The sequence below is a fragment of the Scomber japonicus genome, chromosome 3 (assembly GCF_027409825.1).
Source record: "Scomber japonicus isolate fScoJap1 chromosome 3, fScoJap1.pri, whole genome shotgun sequence".
Lineage (NCBI taxonomy): Eukaryota > Metazoa > Chordata > Actinopteri > Scombriformes > Scombridae > Scomber > Scomber japonicus.
The window spans coordinates 32,818,981-32,836,934 of NC_070580.1; the positions used below are offsets into that span (position 1 = coordinate 32,818,981).

At 44.0% G+C, this 17,954-nt stretch overlaps 1 protein-coding gene across 1 annotated transcript in view; it reads right to left on the minus strand.

The window, feature by feature from the left end:
- Positions 1-17,954, minus strand: part of ripor3 (RIPOR family member 3) — a 105,925-nt gene that overhangs the window by 9,132 nt on the left and 78,839 nt on the right. Inside the window, 10 exon segments of the mRNA XM_053316720.1 lie at positions 393-538; positions 1,298-1,645; positions 3,048-3,144; positions 4,194-4,442; positions 5,083-5,234; positions 6,209-6,335; positions 10,383-10,528; positions 11,540-11,665; positions 14,943-14,986; positions 15,385-15,448. Of these exon segments, the coding sequence (XP_053172695.1) occupies positions 393-538; positions 1,298-1,645; positions 3,048-3,144; positions 4,194-4,442; positions 5,083-5,234; positions 6,209-6,335; positions 10,383-10,528; positions 11,540-11,665; positions 14,943-14,986; positions 15,385-15,448 (1,499 nt within the window).

The window sequence follows — 17,954 nt, forward strand, 5'->3', positions numbered from 1 at the left end:
TCTCTTTCTTCCTTCATTTCTTCATTTCTTCCTTCCCTCCTTCCTTCCTTCCTTAGGTCTTTCATTCCAGTCTTCTCTTCCTTCTCCTCCTTCTTTTCCTTCCTTCCTTCTTTCTTTCCATCTGTCCTTCCTTCCTTCCTTCTATCTGTCCTTCCTCCTCCCTTTCTTCCTTCCTTCTTTCTTTCCATCTGTCCTTCCTTCCTTCTTTCTTTCAAGTCTTCTTTTCCTTCCTTCCTTCCTTCCTTCCTTCCTTCCTTCCTTCCTTCCTTCCTTCCTTCCTTCTTTCTTTTTAACAATCCGGGCCACGTGAGATTAAATTAGGCAGTATGTGGCCCTTGAATGAAAATGAGTTTGACCCCCATGATTTAGTGTTTTATTGATTCTGAACTCACCCGCTGTCTTTTAGCCTCACGCTGCCCAAACAGGAAGTGTCGTCATCGGCGTTGAAGTCATTAGACAGGAAGTCGAAGCTTTCCAGGACTTCCTCGACAGCCAGCGTCTCCTCTGATGACGAACTCTTCATCAGGGAAAGATCGTTCTGGAGGAGAGAAACACACACGGTCATAAAGATAGAGGGTATAAATGTGTGTGTGTGTGTGTGTGTGTGTGTGTGTGTGTGTGTGTGTGTGTGTGTGTGTGTTCGTTTTATTTCAGTTTAGTTTTAGTTAGGAAGGAAGGAAGGAAGGAAGGACGGAAGGAAGGAAGGAAGGAAGAAGGGAAGTAAGGAAAGAAGGAAGGAGGGAAGTAAGGAAGGAAGGAAAGAAGGAGGGAAGGAAGGAAGGAAGGAAGGAAGGAAGGTTGGAAGGAAGGAAGGAAGGAAGGAAGGAAGGAAGGAAGGAAAAAGGGAAGGAAAGAAGGAAGGAAGGAGGGAAGGAAGGAAGGTGGGAAGGAAGGAAAGAAGGAGGGAAGGAAGGAAGGAAGGAAGGAAGGAAGGTTGGAAGGAAGGAAGGAAGGAAGGAAGGAAGGAAGGAAGGAAGGAAAAAGGGAAGGAAAGAAGGAAGGAAGGAGGGAAGGAAGGAAGGTGGGAAGGAAGGAAGGAAGGAAAAAGGGAAGGAAAGAAGGAAGGAAGGAGGGAAGAAAGGAAGGAAGGTGGGAAGGAAGGAAGGAAGGAAAGAAGGAAGGAAGGAAAAGGGGAAGGAAGGAAGCCTTAATTAGTAGAAGCTGAAAAGGATGAAATGCTTAGTTTTAGTTTAGTGTGTGTTAGTGAGTGTGTGCATGCGTGTGTGTATGTGTGTGCGTGTGTGTGTGTGTTAGTGAGTGTATGTGTGTTAGTGTGTGTGTATATATGTGTGTGTACCTTTAATATAGTAGCCAGGTGCAGTATCTGACTGTCCAGAGCTCTCATCTCTTTCTCGGAGCAGCTTTGACTCCGTAGCGTTTTCTCCAGATCAGCTACCAGAGCTCCCAGTCTGAGCGCCTGAGCTCTGCGCTGGGCTCCGCTCACCGCCGGCTTCCCCGAGGCCGGAGCCTCCACTGCTGCTGCTGCTGCTGCTGCTGGGGGCGAGGAAGAGGAGGAGGAAGAGGAGGGGAGGGCTACGGCTGGGGGCTGAGGAGGAGGAGGAGGAGGAGGAGGAGGAAGAAGAGGAGGAGGAGTGGGTGGTGAAGGAGAGACGGGAGCCGAATATGACTGAGATTCTGGTGAGTCCTGAAAGAAATGAGAGAGAGATAAAAAAATTAGAAGAGAAGAGGAGAGGAGTCAATATTTATCAATCAATCCCACAATATTAAACTTCCTGTCGTCCTCCTAGGTCAAATTCACCTCGTCTGTTTTGACTGTTCCTCCCTCCCTCCTTCTTTCCTTCCCTCCTTCCTCCCTCCCTCCCTCTTTCTTTCCCTCCCTCCTTCCTTCCCTCTTTCCTCCCTCCCCCTTTTTCTCTTTCTTTCCTCCCCATCATCTTCCTTCTTTCCTTCCTTCCTGCCTTCTTTCCTTCTTTCCTCTGTCCTTCCTTCCTCCCTCCTTTCATTCCTTCTTTCCTCTGTCCTTCCTTCCTTTCATTCCTTCTTCCTCCCTTCATTCCTTCCAGTGTCTACTCTGATGAAAAGAAGAAGAAATAAAGACAACGAGAAACTAAAATAAGAAGAGATTTAACAATATATGACAGCAAGAGAGGAGAGAGGAGAGAACGAGAAGAAAAGAGATTCGCTGGAGGAGAGGAGAAAATAAACCAGATGGGGAAAAAAGAGATGAGAAGAGACAAGAACTGGAGGAGAGGAGAAGAGAAAAACATCCAGCTGCAAACTCAATAATTATAATTATACTGTCCTTCCTCCCTTCCTCCTTCTCTCTTTCTTTCATCCCCCTACCTTCCTTATTTCCTGTGTCCTTCCTTCCTTTCCGTCCTCCCTCCTTCTCTGTTTCTTTCATCCCCTCTACCTACCTTCCTTCCTCCCTTCCTCCCTCCTTCTTTCCTTCCTCACTCCCTCCTTCCTTCTTCCTCCCTTCTTCCTTTCCTTCCTTTTTCCTGCCTACCTTCCTTTCTCCCTCCCTCTCTCCCTTCCTTCCTCATTCCCTCCTTCCTTCCTTCCCTCCTTCCTCCCTCCCTCCTTTCCTTCCTTCTACCTCCCTTCCTTCCTTCCTCCCTCCTTTGTTTCCTTCTTCCTCCCTGCCTTCCTTCCCTTCTTTCTTTCCTTCCTTCTTTCTTCCTCCCTTCCTTATTTCCTCCCTCCTTTCCTCCCTTCTTCCTGCCTTCCTTCCTTCCTTCCCTTCTTTCTTTCCTTTCCTTCCTTCTTCCTCCCTTCCTTATTTCCTCCTTCCTTTCCTCCCTTCTTCCTGCCTTCCTTCCTCCCTCCTTTCCTCCCTTCTTCCTCCCTCTCTCCTTTCCTTCCTTCTTCCTCCCTCCTTACCTTCCTTCTACCTCCCTCCCTTCCTTCTTCCTCCCTTCCTTCTTTGACTCGAGGACAACAGGAGGGTTAAATAAAGCTGCACTTGAGTGTTGGCTTACAATTACACTCATAAATGTGAGTCATGATTTAAATGAAGTGTTTAATTCAGCTTCTTTAACGTCATATATAACCAGAGGAACCTTTTAAACATGATTTTTTTTTACCTGCACGTTGATGCTTTCCTGTCCTCTGACCGTACTGTGTGTCTCAACATCTGGTTCTCCAGCTGTGTTCTTTCTGAGGATGTCAGGAGTGCTGAACCTGCAAAGAGTAAATATATCATCCTTATTCACATGAAGAACAAAAAGACAAACGGTCAAAGCTGCGTTATTATTTCAGGATTCTGCACACTGACACAAAAAAATGTAAAAATCACACATAGTCAAGTAACGTGTTGATGCTAAGAGATGATGTACCTCTACATATAAGGCCTAGTTTATCATTTTATACAGCAATAGCCATAAAATCAGCTTCATGAATGTATTTGTGGTAGTTAGTTATTAAAAAAACATTGACTGAAGATCATATTTCTGGTTTAATGAATCATTCACAGACAGACTGAGGGTATTTTTTAAGGTTCATCGACACTTCAAACTTCATTTTTCCATCGTCTCTGGTGTTATTGAATTGTTTTAATTTGTCTTTATAAAATTTCTTAAAGTCCATGTAAAGTAAGAATAAATATGTGTTCTGAGTTTGACATACCACAGAAAAGTATGCTGTTAACCACCGTGCCAAATTTTAAATTAAAAAAAAAAAAAATATATATATATATATATATATATGAAATTAGGCTTCAGAGTTGTGTAAAAATCAGCCTCTTTCTCTGCTCCCAAATGCTGTGGGCGTGGCCGCCGAGTTTGCAGAAACCCCGCCCCCTACCAAGTGTCACCTGTCAATCAAAGTCACCACCTCTACCAGAAACATGGACGCTACGTCTGAGAGCTTTCTGCTGCTAACAGCTGCTAGCTCGGTGGCTAACTCAGCTAACTGTAGACTGTAGTAGTAGTAATGTGTGCTGAATGTATTTATACCTCTACAGCAGCAGGGTCGGGTTTATGCTAATCAGACCCGTCCACTAAATCCTGAAATGTTGAAACACAGTTTGTGAAGCCTAGCTCCACAATTCAAATCTAAATGGTTGAAATGCTTTTTACACCTTTTTTAGAAATACATTTATGACCTATTTAATGTGTTTAGAAGAAAATGTCTGAATTCACTTTACACGGTATTTAACTCATTTGGACTCAATGTTCCAGTGCAGACAGTAGATACATGTTACTTTAAAAGTTACTTGAATTCATCCTCACCTCTGCAGAGCCATCAGCGACCCCATTTTACTCTCCGCTGGTGTGGACGAAGAATCAAACACCTCTCTCCACTCCTCATCCTCATCCTCCTCTTCCTCTTCATCCTTCTCATCCATCATCTTCCTCCCTTCCCTCTCCTCTGCAGAGATCTCTGACGACCCCTCCTCACCCAGAGACAGCTGAGTCTGACTTCCTCCCAGACTGGTGCCTCGGCTGGGGCTGGAGGCGTAACTGTGAGTCCACCTGAGACTGAAGATGGTTTGATGTGTTTATAACCTTCCTGTCGTCCCCCCGGGTCAAACTGACCCCGTCTGTTTTAACTGTTCTTTCTTTCCTCCCTTCCTTCCTTCTTCCTCCCCTTCTTCCTTCATTCCTTCTTTCCTTCCTTCCTTCCTTTCCTACCTCCCTTCCTTCTGTCCTTCTTTCCTTCCTCCCTTCCTTCCTTTCCTCTCTCCCTCCTTCTCTCTTTCCTTCCTCCCTTCCTCCCTTCCTCCCTTCCTCTTTTCCTTCCTCCCTCCCTCCTTTCCTTCTTCCTCCCTTCTTCCTTTCCTTCCGTACTTCGTCCTCCCTTCTTTCCTTCCCTCCTTCCTCCCTTCATTCCTCCCTTCTTTCCTTCCCTCCTTCCTTCCTTCCTTCCTTTCCTTTCCTTCCTCCGTCCTTCTCTCTTTCCTTCCTCCCTCCCTCCTACATTCCTTCCTCCCCTCCTCTTTTCCTTCCTCCCTTTCTCCCTCCCTCCTTTCCTTCCTTCTTCCTCCCTCCCTCCCTCCTTTCCTTCCTTACTTCTTCCTCCCTTCCTAACTTCCTTGACTCAAGGACAACAGGAGGGTTAATGTAGCTCAGTGGCTCAGAAACAGAAGCGACAGCAGGGATTAATGGCTGCTGAATTTACCTGGGTGTGTTGGGGCTTTGCGGTGATGTGAGGGAGGTGTGTGACGGGTTGGACAGGTAGCTGAGCAACGACACGCCTCCTCGGTTGTGACGACTTTTGGACACAAGCGACGGGAGGGAACCTTCTCGAACCTGCAGCTCACGCACCATCGACTGAGGAGGAGCGAGAAGAGAGAGAGAGACTCAAATATTAATATCAAACTTTGACTGATATTTGATGAATAGAGTCAAATAATGGATGAGATTTCACTTCTATGTATGTGTGTGTGTGTTCTACTGTGTACAGTCACATTGTGTGGACTCGACGCCCTTTTGCAGATGAAATTGGAAACTTCATGATGTAAATTATTATATTTAAAGAATACCGTGTAAAGTGAATTCAGATATTTTCTTCTAAACACATTAAATAGGTCATAAATGTATTTCTAAAAAAGGTGTAAAAAGCATTTCAACCATTTAGATTTGAATTGTGGAGCTAGGCTTCACAAACTGTGTTTCAAGATTTCTGTGTTCAGGATTTAGTGATTGGCATAAACCCGCCCCTGCTGCTGTAGAGGTATAAATACATTCAGCACACACTACTACTACTACAGTCTACAGTTAGCCGAGTTAGCAGAGTTAGCCGCTGAGCTAGCCGCGGAGTTAGCCGCCGAGCTAGCAGCTGAGTTAGCAGCAGAAAGCTCTCAGACCTAGCGTCCATGTTTCTGGTAGAGGTGGTGACTTTGATTGACAGGTGACGCTTGGTAGGGGGCGGGGTTTCAGCGGACTCGACGGGCACTCCCACAGCGTTTGGGAGCAGAGAAAGTGGCTGATTTTTACACAACTTTGAAGCCTAATTTCATATATAAGGTGATTTCTTTAATCATTCAAATTTGGCAGGGTGGTTAACAACACACTTTTCTGTGGTATGTCAAACTCAGAACACATTTTTATTCTTACTTTACACTTTTACTGACTTTAAGATATTTATGATATGGTTTAATGTTGATGTTCATGTTAAGGTAATGGATGGAGTCATGCATGTTGTGGTTCTGGTTAAAGTCCTTAGAGAATGAACCCAATGCAACGTGCCCTTGAGTGTGTGTGTGTGTGTGTGTGTGTGTGTGTGTGTGTGTGTGTGTACTCACTATAAAGTATTTCTCTGTGAAGGAGGGGGTGCTCGGTGCCGTCCAGCTGTAAACTGAACTCTTTCTGCTGGAGACCGACTGCCTGCTGACGGACAGCGGACGCATCTTCTCTGAGCTGTCAAACGGACTGCGGGAGAAAAATACACACACACATTTAGACACACACACACACACACACACACACATTTAAATGAACATTACACACAAAACATTACAGACACACTAGATAGATTTTGTGTTTTCATGGAGCCTGAATCCACTAAATTGATTTGTTTAATAATTTTATTAGTAATTGACTGATTGTGTGTGTGTGTGTGTGTGTGTGTGTGTGTGTGTGTGTGTGTGTGTGTGTGTGTGTGTGTGTGTGTGTGTGCGATTGTGTGATTGTGCGTGTTTGTGTGTGTGATTGTGCGTGAGTGTGTGTGTGTATGCGTGTGATTGTGTGTGTGTGAGTGTATGTGTGTGTGTGTGTGATTGTGTGTGTGTGTGATTGTGTGTCTGTGTGTGTATGTGTGTGTGATTGTGTGTGTGTGTGTGATTATGTGTGTGTGTGTTTGTGTTTGTGTGTGTGTGTGTGTGTGATTGTGTGTGTGTGTGTGTGTGTGTGTGTGTGTGTGATATTGTGTGTGATTGTGTGTTTGTGTGTGATTATGTATGTGTGTGTGATTATGTGTGTGTGTGTGTGTGTGTGTGTGTGTGTGTGTGTGTGTGTGTGTGTGATATTGAGCAGCCTTGTGTGAGTTTTCCATCTCTCCACAGAGAATCCATGAAAAGTCCTCCACCTGGCTTCTCTAAACCCTGAAATGTGATCTGTCATGGTGCAAGGGCAGAGCAGCGTGTGTGTGTGTATGTGTGTGTGTGTGTGTGTATGTGTGTGTGTGTGTGTGTGTGATGTACACTCTGTATTCAATCAGCTGCTCAGCGACAGCTGGCTCAGGTTAGAGGAGCGGCGAGGAGAGAGGCAGAGAATGACGAGAATAACAAGAACAAACTCTGCAGGATGTCAGTGAATTTAAAACGTTGCGACATCATTTCTTCTTCTTCTTGTTTAAATCTCGTCGTTTGGTGTTTGTCCTTGTTTTACTGCTGTAAACATGCGGTGGAGTCAGAGTATTGTGAGAAAGATGTTTGAGATTTCAGAAACCAACAAAACAAAGCTTTTCATCCTTTTCATGCAGCGTCTGCTCTGCTCTGCACGGATTCAGCTTCACGGCTGAATTTAGGAGCAAACTGCAGGTGAAACTAGGGCTGCTCGATTATAGAAAAATCATAATCACGATTATTTGGGTCAAAATTTAAATCACGATTATTAAAACAATTTTTTTTAACTTTAGAAACATGCTGTATTTATTGGACATTCAGTTTAATTAATTTTCTCTCCCAGCAGCAGCCTTTTATCTGCCGCTTAACGCAACACACAGCAGAAAATGTGCAGAGATATTAGTGAGTGAGCTGGTTACCATGACGATAGTTCACACGTCACTTCCTGGTTTTTAATAATTAGTCAGTAAACTCAGCATCGTCTGACGCAGGCTGGAAACTCTGCACTTTTATTCACAGTTAAAACATTTCACCGTGTGTTTCAGCTTCTGTCAAACTAACGGAGCTGCAGCGGCTTCCTGTCTGACCTTTCAAAATAAAACTTTTGTTATTGAGCGCTATCTCATTATTATTAAAAAATCGTTTCCCCTCGATTTTATTAGTTTGGCCCCTAAATCGTAATCACGATCAAGAAGAAGGGAGGCAGGAAGGAAGGGAGCAAGGAAAGGAAGGAAGGGAGGAAGAAGGAAGGAAAGGAGGGAGGACGGAAGGAAGGAAAGGAGGAAGGGGGGAGGATAGAAAGAGAGAAGGATGGAGGAAGGAAAGAAGGAAGAAAGGAGGGAAGGAAAGAAGAAGGGAGGCAGGAAGGAAGGGAGGAAGAAGGAAGGAAAGGAGGGAGGAAGGAGGGAAGAAGGAAGGAAAGGAGGGAGGACGGAAGGAAAGAAGGAAGGGGGGAAGGTAAGGGGGGGTTAGTGTGAGTTCATGTTTAGTCCCTGAAGTAAATAATGTAGCAGAGTTTTTTTTCTTTTCTTTCTTTCTCTGGTGTTTTTTGGATCAGTGAGAATAAAACATGATTATAGAGTTCAGGTCAGACTGTTACTTTCAGTTCAACTGTTAAATATATTATTTTCACTTCAGTATCAGACTCAGGTATACCATCATTCTGACAACATCAATGTTACTCTTATACATAATGTTACTATTTATTTTACTACTGTTATTATTATTTATTGTTCTTCATTATATCTTTATATTCTTTCTATTTTTTATCTCCTTTGCTGCTGTAACGCTGTCAATTTCTCCATTGTGAGACTAATAAAGGATTATTGTATTGTATCATGTCGTATCGCATTGTAACCGATCTCAATGTATGGTATTCTATCTTTTCATATCTTGTCATATCGTAGCGTAGCCTATCTTATTGTATTGCATTGTATCACATTGTATTGTATTGTATTGTATCGTACTGTATCGTACTGTATCGTATTGTACTGTATTGTATCGTATTGTATCGTATCGTATCGTATTGTATCGTATTGTATCGTATTGTATCGTATTGTATCGTATCGTATTGTACTGTATATATCGTATCGTATTGTACTGCATCGTATCGTATTGTATTGTATTGTATTGTATTGTATCGTATCGTATCGTATTGTACTGTATTGTATCGTATCGTATCGTATTGTACTGTATTGTATCGTATTGTATCGTATCGTATTGTACTGTATATATCGTATCGTATTGTACTGCATCGTATCGTATTGTATCGTATTGTATCGTATCGTATTGTATCGTATTGTATCGTATCGTATTGTATCGTATCGTACCGTACTGTATCGTATGGTATTGTATCGTACCGTACTGTATCGTACCGTACTGTATCGTATCTTATCATATTGTATCGGATTGCAACACATCCTATATTATCAGATCTTAACATATCGTAGCCATGAAATTGGTATTATGATGTGGATATTATTGCTTTCTATTATAATCATGGTGACGTGTTCACAGGTTTGATTTTTTTAAAATTATCTTTACATTTCTTTGTCTGTTTAACATGTTGTGACCACGTTGTAAATGAAGAGTGCTTTCACTTTAACAAACATGTTCCCCTTTAGATTTAGAGTCTGTAATCTATAAATAAATCACATCAGAGACAAAAAAGAGAAAAGAAAAGCAGCGACCCTTCACTCTGGCATGTCGTCACTTCATTCTTCTTCTATGTTTAGGTAGATTTTCTTCCAGCTGCACTTGACATTCACGTGATTAATCGGTTAATATGATCTCCACACAGGCAGCGGAGATACAGGACGCTTCACAGGTCAAGACCGAAAGTTCACACAAGACATTCTCATGTTTTTACGCTACAAATTCAATTTTCTCGCACAGCTGTCCGCACCTATTCCCTCGTCACATCATTCAATTATTGTGTTTTTCCTTTTTGGGGAATACCGGAGGAAATGCCACTGTGCTTTTAAAACCACTACCTCGCCTGTTAGAGGACTTTAATGTATTTTGTCTTAGGAGGGAGGAAGGGAGGAAGGAAAGGAAGGAAGGAAAGGAGGGAAGAAGAGAGCAAGGAAAGGAAGGAAGGACGGAGGAAAGAAGGAAGGAAGGAAGGAAGGTAGGAGGGGAGGAAGGAAAGAAGGAAGAGAGGAGGGAAAGGAAGGAAGGAGGGAAGGAAAGAAGAAGGGAGGGAGGAAGGAAGGAAAGAAGGAAGGGGGAGGAAAGAAAGACAGAAGGAGGGAGGGAGGAAGGAAAGAAGGAAGAGAGGAAGGAAAGGAAGGAAGGAAGAAGGGAGGGAGGAAGGAAAAGGGGAAGGGGGGAAGGTAAGGGGGAGGAAAGAAAGAGAGAAGGAGGGAGGAAGGAAAGAAGGAAGACAAGAAGGAAAGGACAGAAGGAAGGAAGGAAAGAGAGAGAGAAGGAGGAAGGAAGGACAGATGGAAGGAAGGAAGGAAGGAAGGAAAGAAGAAAGGAAGGAAGGAAGGAAGTACAGAAGGAAGAAAAGGGGATGGAGCAAGGAAGGGAGGAAAGAGAGAGGAAGGAAAGAAAGAGAGAAGACTTTAGTGTCTTTTTTAGGTAATTCTTATGTGTGTGTTTGTGCGTTTGTGTGTTTGTGTGGTCGTACTTCCAGGTGACTTCCAGCTGCAGTTTGATGGTTCCCAGCTCCGTCACGTCCACCAACATCAGCTGCGGCCTCACCACGAAGAAGTCGGCGCTCGCACACGTTACCATGCCGACCAGCAGCCAGCCCAAACCCTTCGCCTCCATCACCTTGAAAGACGAGAAGAAGATCCGATGGATTATAGAGATCCACGCAAATCACGGAAGGAAGGAAGGAAGGGGGAAAAGAAGGAGGAAGGAAGGACAGACAGAAGGAAGGAAGGAAGGAAGGAGGGAGAGAAGGAGGAAGGAAGGACAGACGGAAGGAAGGAAGGGAGGAAGGAAGGATAGAAGGGAGGAGGGAGGAGGGCAGGAAGGCGAGAAGGAAGGAAGGAAGGAAGGAAGGAAGGAAGGAAGGAAGGAAGGAAGTCAAGTCAAGTCAAGTCAAGTTTATTTATAAAGCACATTTAAAAACAACCTCAGTTGAACCAAAGTGCTGTACAGATATTAAAATACAATATAATCACACACAATATAATAATAAATAAAAACAATAAATGAATAGTAAGAGCTCAGTTTTAAAAAAACTAAAATTAGAATAAAACAAATAAAAACAAATAAAAAGTAAAATAAAATAAAATAAATAAAAAGTAGGAAGCCAAGGATTCTCGCCTAGCTGGGATTGAACGCCAAGGAAAACAGATATGTTTTTAGTAGTGTAGGAAGGAGGGAGAAAGGAAAAGAGGAAGGGAGGAAGGAAGGAAAGAAGGACAGAGGAAAGAAGAAAGTGAGGAAGGAAGGTAGGAGGGAGGGATGAAAGAGGGAAGAAGGGAGGGAGGAAAGAAGGAAGGGAGGAAGGAAAGGAAGGAAGGAAGGGAGGAGGGAAGAAGGAAGGAGGGCAGGAAGGTGAGATGGAAGGAAGGAAGGAAGGAGGGAGAAAGGAAAAGAGGAAGAGAGGAAGGAAGGAAAGAAAGACAGAGGAAAGAAGAAAGTGAGGAAGGAAGGTAGGAGGGAGGGACGAAAGGGGGAAGGAGGGAGGGAGGAAAGAAGGAAGGGAGGAAGGAAGGAAAGAAAGACAGAGGAAAGAAGAAAGTGAGGAAGGAAGGTAGGAGGGAGGGACGAAAGGGGGAAGGAGGGAGGGAGGAAAGAAGGAAGGGAGTTACAGATATGATGTTTTCTTACCTTGATCTCAAAGTTGTGATGTATCTGCGGGAGGAAGACCATCTCCTCTTCGTCCCAGGCCTGCGTGTCGTCCGATTCGATCCTCCCTCTGATCCTCCAGCGCTGGCGGCCCAAGCGCACCACCACCTGGTCGATTCACACGATGACATCATTGAGACATGACATCACCAAACTGTGACTCATCACTCAACACATAGGTAAGTTATTTTGGGGTCGAAAGAAGGTCAGAGAGTTCGAGAACATGAAAATAATGTGTGTCGTATGTTTTCAGTAAAAGGAAACTGTTTCTACTCAAGTTCAACATGCTTATATATATAATATGGTTATGTTTAAAGGAAGGAAAGGAGGGAGCGAGGGAGGAAGAAGGAAGGAAAGGAGAGAGGGAGGAGGGAAGGAAGGAAGGAAAGGAGGGAGGGAGGGAGGAAGGGAGGAAGGAAGGAAAGAAGAAAGGGGGGAAGGTAGGGGGGAGGAAAGAAAAAGAGAAGAGGGGAGGGAGGAAGGAAGGACAGAAGGAAGGAAGAAAAGTGGATGGAGGAAGGAAAGAAGGAAAGGAGAAAAGAGAGAAGTTGGGAGGGAGGAAGGAAAAAAAGGAAGTAGGGAAGGAAAGAAGAAGGGAGGAAGGGAGGAAGGAAAGGAAGGAAGACAGAGGAAAGAAGGAAGGAAGAAAGGAAGGTAGGAGAAAGGAAAAGAGGAAGGGGGAAGGTGGGGAGGAGGAAAGAAGGAGAGAAGGAAGGAGGGAAGGAAAGAAGAAGGGTGGGAGGAAGGAAGGACAGAAGGAAGGAAGAAAAGGGGACGGAGGAAGGAAAGAAGGAAGGAAGAAAAGGGGATGGAGGAAGAAAAGAAGGAAGGAGGGTAGGAAGGAAGGACAGAAGGAAGGAAGGAAAGAAGGTAGGAGGGGAGGAAGGAAAGAAGGAAGGAGGGTAGGAAGGAAGGACAGAAGGAAGGACTGATCATTCCAGTCCTCTCATTTGATGATTGAGGGAGCTTTTCTTGTTTTTTGATATAAAATAAAACCTTTTTATATCATGTGTGTGTCCTGTAAACTGAATTCAGGTCATGTATTTATCCTCCTCATCTCCACATCTACCTACTCTCCACCATAGATAGAAAATTAGAAAAATATCCAAATGGTAAAATGAGTGAGTGAGACAGTTTTTTTCATTTCCTCCTATTATGCACATGCCACTACTCTTCCTTAGTTGTTTTTCTTTATATGCAATAAATTTCATGCCAATCCACCTTAAAAGTAAATCTGATTTCCCTCATTTTGATTTCATGCTCTGAGATTTCTCCCAGTATTGAGACTAATTCAGCAGTAACATGTCTCTTTAGAAGCTATGCCTTTAGTTTCAGAAAAAGAGAAAGAAAGAAAAATGGAGTCCTTGTCTCATAACTAACACTTAATACGTCATATTTACAAGATAACAGTATTACTCTGTTAGGTATTTCAGTTGTATCGCCACTAGCAATATTTTTTTTATCAGACTTAATTTCATGCTTCATTTTGACTGTTGTTACCAGAGTTTAATATCTTGGATGCATCACTGATGTATGACTGATGTATGAGAAGCATCTCAAGAGAACAGCTGCTCCTGAGTGTTTCAGTTTCTGCCTGAACGATCCCAACGACTTTAGACTGTAGACGTTCAGTGCTGACATTTGTAAAGCTTATAGAGTATTGTCACTTTTAAAAGACTACGTAATCCCTCGGGTAACAACGTGGAGGATAATAAGGTTTATGTCAGACAGATGGATGGATGTACTGTATCGATCCTACAAGGTAAGGAAGATTTACTTGTATAGCACCTGTGAGGAAAGGAATAAGGAGGAAGGAAGGAAGGAAGGAGTGTGGGAGGAAGGAAGGAAAGGAATAAGAAGGGAGGAAGAAAAGGAATAAGGAGGGAGGAAGAAAAGGAATAAGGAGGGAGGAAGCAAGGAAAGGAATAAGGAGGAAGGAAGGAAGGAAGGTAGGGAGGAAGGAAGGGAGGGAGGGAGGACAAATGGAAGGAAAAGAAGGAAGGAAGGAAAGGGAGGAAGGACAAATGGAAGGAAGGTGGGACGAAAAGAGAAGGAGAAGGAGGGAAAGACAGGTGGTAGGAAGGAAAAGTGAGGAGGGAAGAAAGAAAAGAAACTAAAGGTTGGAAAAGAAGACAGGAAGGAAAGATGAAAGGGAGAAAGGAATGAAAGAAGGAAAGATGGAAGGATGGGAGGAAGGACAGATGGAAGGAAGGAAGGAAGGACAGATGGAAGGAAGGAAGGAAGGAAGGAAGGAATGAAGGAAGGAAGGAAGGGGAAAAAAAACAGGAAGGAAAGTGGGCCGAATTGGACCCCTTGGCAGGCCGGTTCTGGCCCACGGGCCGCATGTTTGACACCCCTGCACTAGACCCTGATCACATTTCATTTTGCTCTTGCAGCTTTCTGCTCGTCCAAACTCTCCATTAAGACACAAAACCCTCATTTAAATCCTGCTGTCTGCTCCTGTTTTCATTAAGCAGTTATTCTTAGTAGATCACCTGCAATCTGTTGCACTGTGCACGATATTTAGTACCCACTATTTGGGATCTTAGCAGGCGGGGATTTCCTGTCCTCTGAAAAGAAGCCAATGCGGAAGTAACTTAGAGCTGCATTCTATCAAAAGGCCACCAGGGGGCGACCGTCTCTATACAAGTCAATGGAGAATTCACCAACTTCTCACTTGATTTCTAACCTCAGTAAACGTTTTCAAAATGTGTTTATGGTCTCAATCGCTAGTTTAAAGCCTTCTTCAATGCAGTATGATGTTCATTTGGGACATTTTGGCCTCCCTGATTTCATATGTGACGATAAAGCAGGCTACGTGGCTACGTCGTGATTGACAGGTTGATTGACCAATGTCCTTGAGATCCAGCCCTCGCAACCAATCGCAGCCTCCCCGCTCCGCCGTTAGTCCCGCCCATACTTCCGTCCATGACTCCGCCTCATGCCCATATAAGTAGAATCCGTGTTCTTTTTTTCCCAGCATGCACCTGAAATTTTCAAGATGGCGCTGCCTAGATTTGATACTATTGGCTTCCGAGCAGCAGTCCACAAACCAATGGGTGACGTCACGGATGTTACGTCCATTTCTTTTATACAGTCTATGGATCTTAGTAAATCAGGCTCTAAGTATTGAATAGTTACAGTATGTGCAATATGTAACATAAAAAACGAACTGTCAGCATTTTAGCCTCATGTACAAAACCTCATGTACTACTAATAAACCTTCAGCTTTTCCCAAGTTAAGGCCTCCTGTGTTTTGAATTTATAGCTACTTTCTTTAGTTGTTTGTTTTATTTGCATGTTAGTGAATCGAGTGTATTTATTGAAGCTTTTGAGGCCAAGCTCATAAAAGCAAAGAGTGATATTAGTGATGAATGTGTTTCACCTCGTACTGGTCTCCAGGGCAGAGCCGAGCGAAGCCGATCAGACCTGCAAGTGGAAACACATGTTAAACATTTAGAAGATAAGATAGTCGCTGATAACCTGTGTGTGTGTGTGTGTGTGTGTGAGTGTGTATGTATGTGTGTGTGTGTGTGTGTGTGTGTGAGTGTGTATGTGTGTGTGTGTGTGTGTGTGTGTGTGAGTGTGTATGTGTGTGTATATGTGTGTGTATGTGTGTGTGTGTGTCTGCATGTATGTGTGTGTGCGTGTATGTGCATGTATGTGTGTGTGTGTGCGTGTATGTGTGTGTGCGTGTATGTGTGTGTGCATGTATGTGTATGTGCTTGTGTGTGTGTATGTGTGTGTGTATTTATGTGTGTGTGTATTTATGTGTGTGTGTGTATATGTGTGTGTATATATATGTGTGTGTGTGTGTGAGTGTTTACCTTTCATTTTGATGTGTAGCTCTCCGAGGAGGATTTCTAACTCTCCTTCCATCGTTGTCATGTCCTGCCGAGTTAAAAAAAAAAAAAAGAAGAGGAGAAAAAAAAAGTATTAAGGTGGAATTTGTGAGAGGGTAAATAAATCTTTAGCGGGGCGCCTTAAGTTATTATTTTTGTTAACCAAGATGTTTTTATTCCTGTATTTTCTTTCCACACTGAGGTCAGAAGTTTTCCTTTACCCTCCTGTTGTCCTCAGGTCAAGGAAGGAAGGAAGGAAGGCAGGAAGGAAAGGAAAAGAGGGAGGGAGGAAGGAAGGAAGGAAGGAAGGAAGGAAGAAAAGAAAGGAGTAAGGAGGGAGGGGGAAGGAAGGAAGGAGTTAGGAAGGAGGGGGAAGGAAGGAAGGAGTAAGGAGGGAGGGAGGAAGGAAAGGAATAAGGATGGAGGAAGGAAGGAAATAAAAGAGTAAGGAGGGAGGGAGGAAGGAAAGGAATAAGGATGGAGGGAGGGAGGAAGGAAAGGAGTAAGAAGGGAGGGAGGAAGGAAAGGAGTAAGGGGGAGGGAAGGAAGGAAAGGAGTAAGGAGGGAGGGGGAAGGAAAGGAGTAAGGGGGAGGGAAGGAAGGAAAGGAGTAAAGAGGGAGGGAGGAAGGAAAGGAGTAAGGAGGGAGGGAGGAAGGAAAGGAATAAGGAGGAGGGAAGGAAGGAAAGGAGTAAGGAGGGAGGGAGGAAGGAAAGGAATAAGGAGGGAGGAAGGAAGGACGGAAGGAAAGAAAGGAGTAAGGAGGGAGGGAGGAAGGAAGGAAGGAAGTAATAGACAAAAGAGATGGGATCAATTTGACCCGGGAGGACGACAAGAGGGTTAAAGGAAAGCTAACTGCATCTAAACTCTATCAGAACTGCTTCTCAAGCTTTTGGAACCTTCCTCCCTTCCTCCCTTCCTCCCTCTCTCCTTCCTCCCTTCCTCTCTCCTCATCAGAGCTGCAGGAGGTTGCAGTGATTTCTGTAACTTTAGGAAACCGATAATCTGACATTCACACCCGTTTCATACAGCGCTTGGCTCGGAGTGCAGATGTGAGAGACGAGTCGGGGTTTCAACTTCTTTCTTTCTTTCTTTCTTTCTTTCTTTCTTTCTTTCTTTCTTACACGCGCGCGCACACACACACACACACACACACACACACACACACACACACACACACACACACACACACACACACACACACACACACACACACACACACACACACACACACACACACACACACACACACACACACACACACACCATGCTAGCTAATTTGCGACACCTGTCTCTAGAGATTAAAACACTAAATAAATACATGAAAATAAAGGATGATCTTGTCCGATCTTATCTTAAATGTGTTATAATAATAAAGCAGCATGTGTGGAGCAGACCGATGCCTCCTGTGTGGCCCATGTGTGTTTTCGGGAGGTCACGGCTGTTCCTCAAACCTCACACTAAAAAAAAAATCTAAATACAGAGTCAAGCTACGTTAAAGCACAGATGGTAAAAACAAGACTCGGGTTATATTGTGAAGGAAAGGAAAGGAGGAAAGGAGGAAGAAGGAAGGAAAGGAGGGAGGAAGGAAGGGAAGAAAGGAAAGAAGGAAGGACAGTACGGAGGAAGGAAGGGAGGAAAAGAAAAAAGGAGAGAGGAAGGAAGGAAGGAAGGGAGGAGGGAGGGAGGAAGGAAGGAGGGAGGGAAGGAAGGAAAGGAGGGAGGAAGGAAGGAAAGAAGGAGGGAAGGAAGGAAGGGAAAGAAGGAGGGAGGGAAGGAAAGAAGAAGGGAAGGAGGAAAGGAGGGAGGAAAGAAGGGAGGAAAGAAGGAGGGAGGAAGGAAGGAAGGAAGGAAGGAAGGAAGGAAGGAAGGAAGGAAGGAAGGAGGAAGGAAAGGAGGAAGAAGAAGATGGTAAAAGCAAGACTCATATTATATTGTGGGTGTTGTGTGTTGAATTGTACTTGTACGCTTTTTCTCTAGAGAGAAAAACGGTTTATTATCTGCCGTTATAATCCAAACACAAATCATAACAGGAAATCAGAGAATTATCTTCCAATCCAATAACTAGGTCACTTTAACCCTCCTCTTGTCCTCGAGTCAAGGAGGGAGGAAGGAAGGAAGAAAGGAAAGGAGGAAGAGAGGAAGGAAAGAAGGAAGGGAGGGAGGAAAGGAAGGAAAGGAGGGAGAAGGAAGGAAAGGAGGGAGCAAGGAAGAAAAGGAGGAAGGAAAGGAGGGAGGAAGGAAGGAGGGAAGGAAGGAGGGAAGGAAGGACAGACGGAGGAAGGAAGGAAGGGAGGAAAAGGAAGAAGGAAGGGGGGAAGGAAAGAAGGGAGGAAGGAAGGGAGGAAAGGAAAGAAGGAGGGAGGAAAGGAAAGAAGGAGGGAGAGAAGGAAAGAAGGAGGGAGGGAGGAAATGAGGAAGAAGGAAGGAAAGAAGGGAGGAAGGAGGGAAGGAAAGGAGAAGGAGGGAGGGAGGAAGGCTCATAATAATAATAATAATAAAAAAAGACTTTTGATTTTGATAGAAAATGTTTCTTCTTCTGGTCTGAAAAAAAAG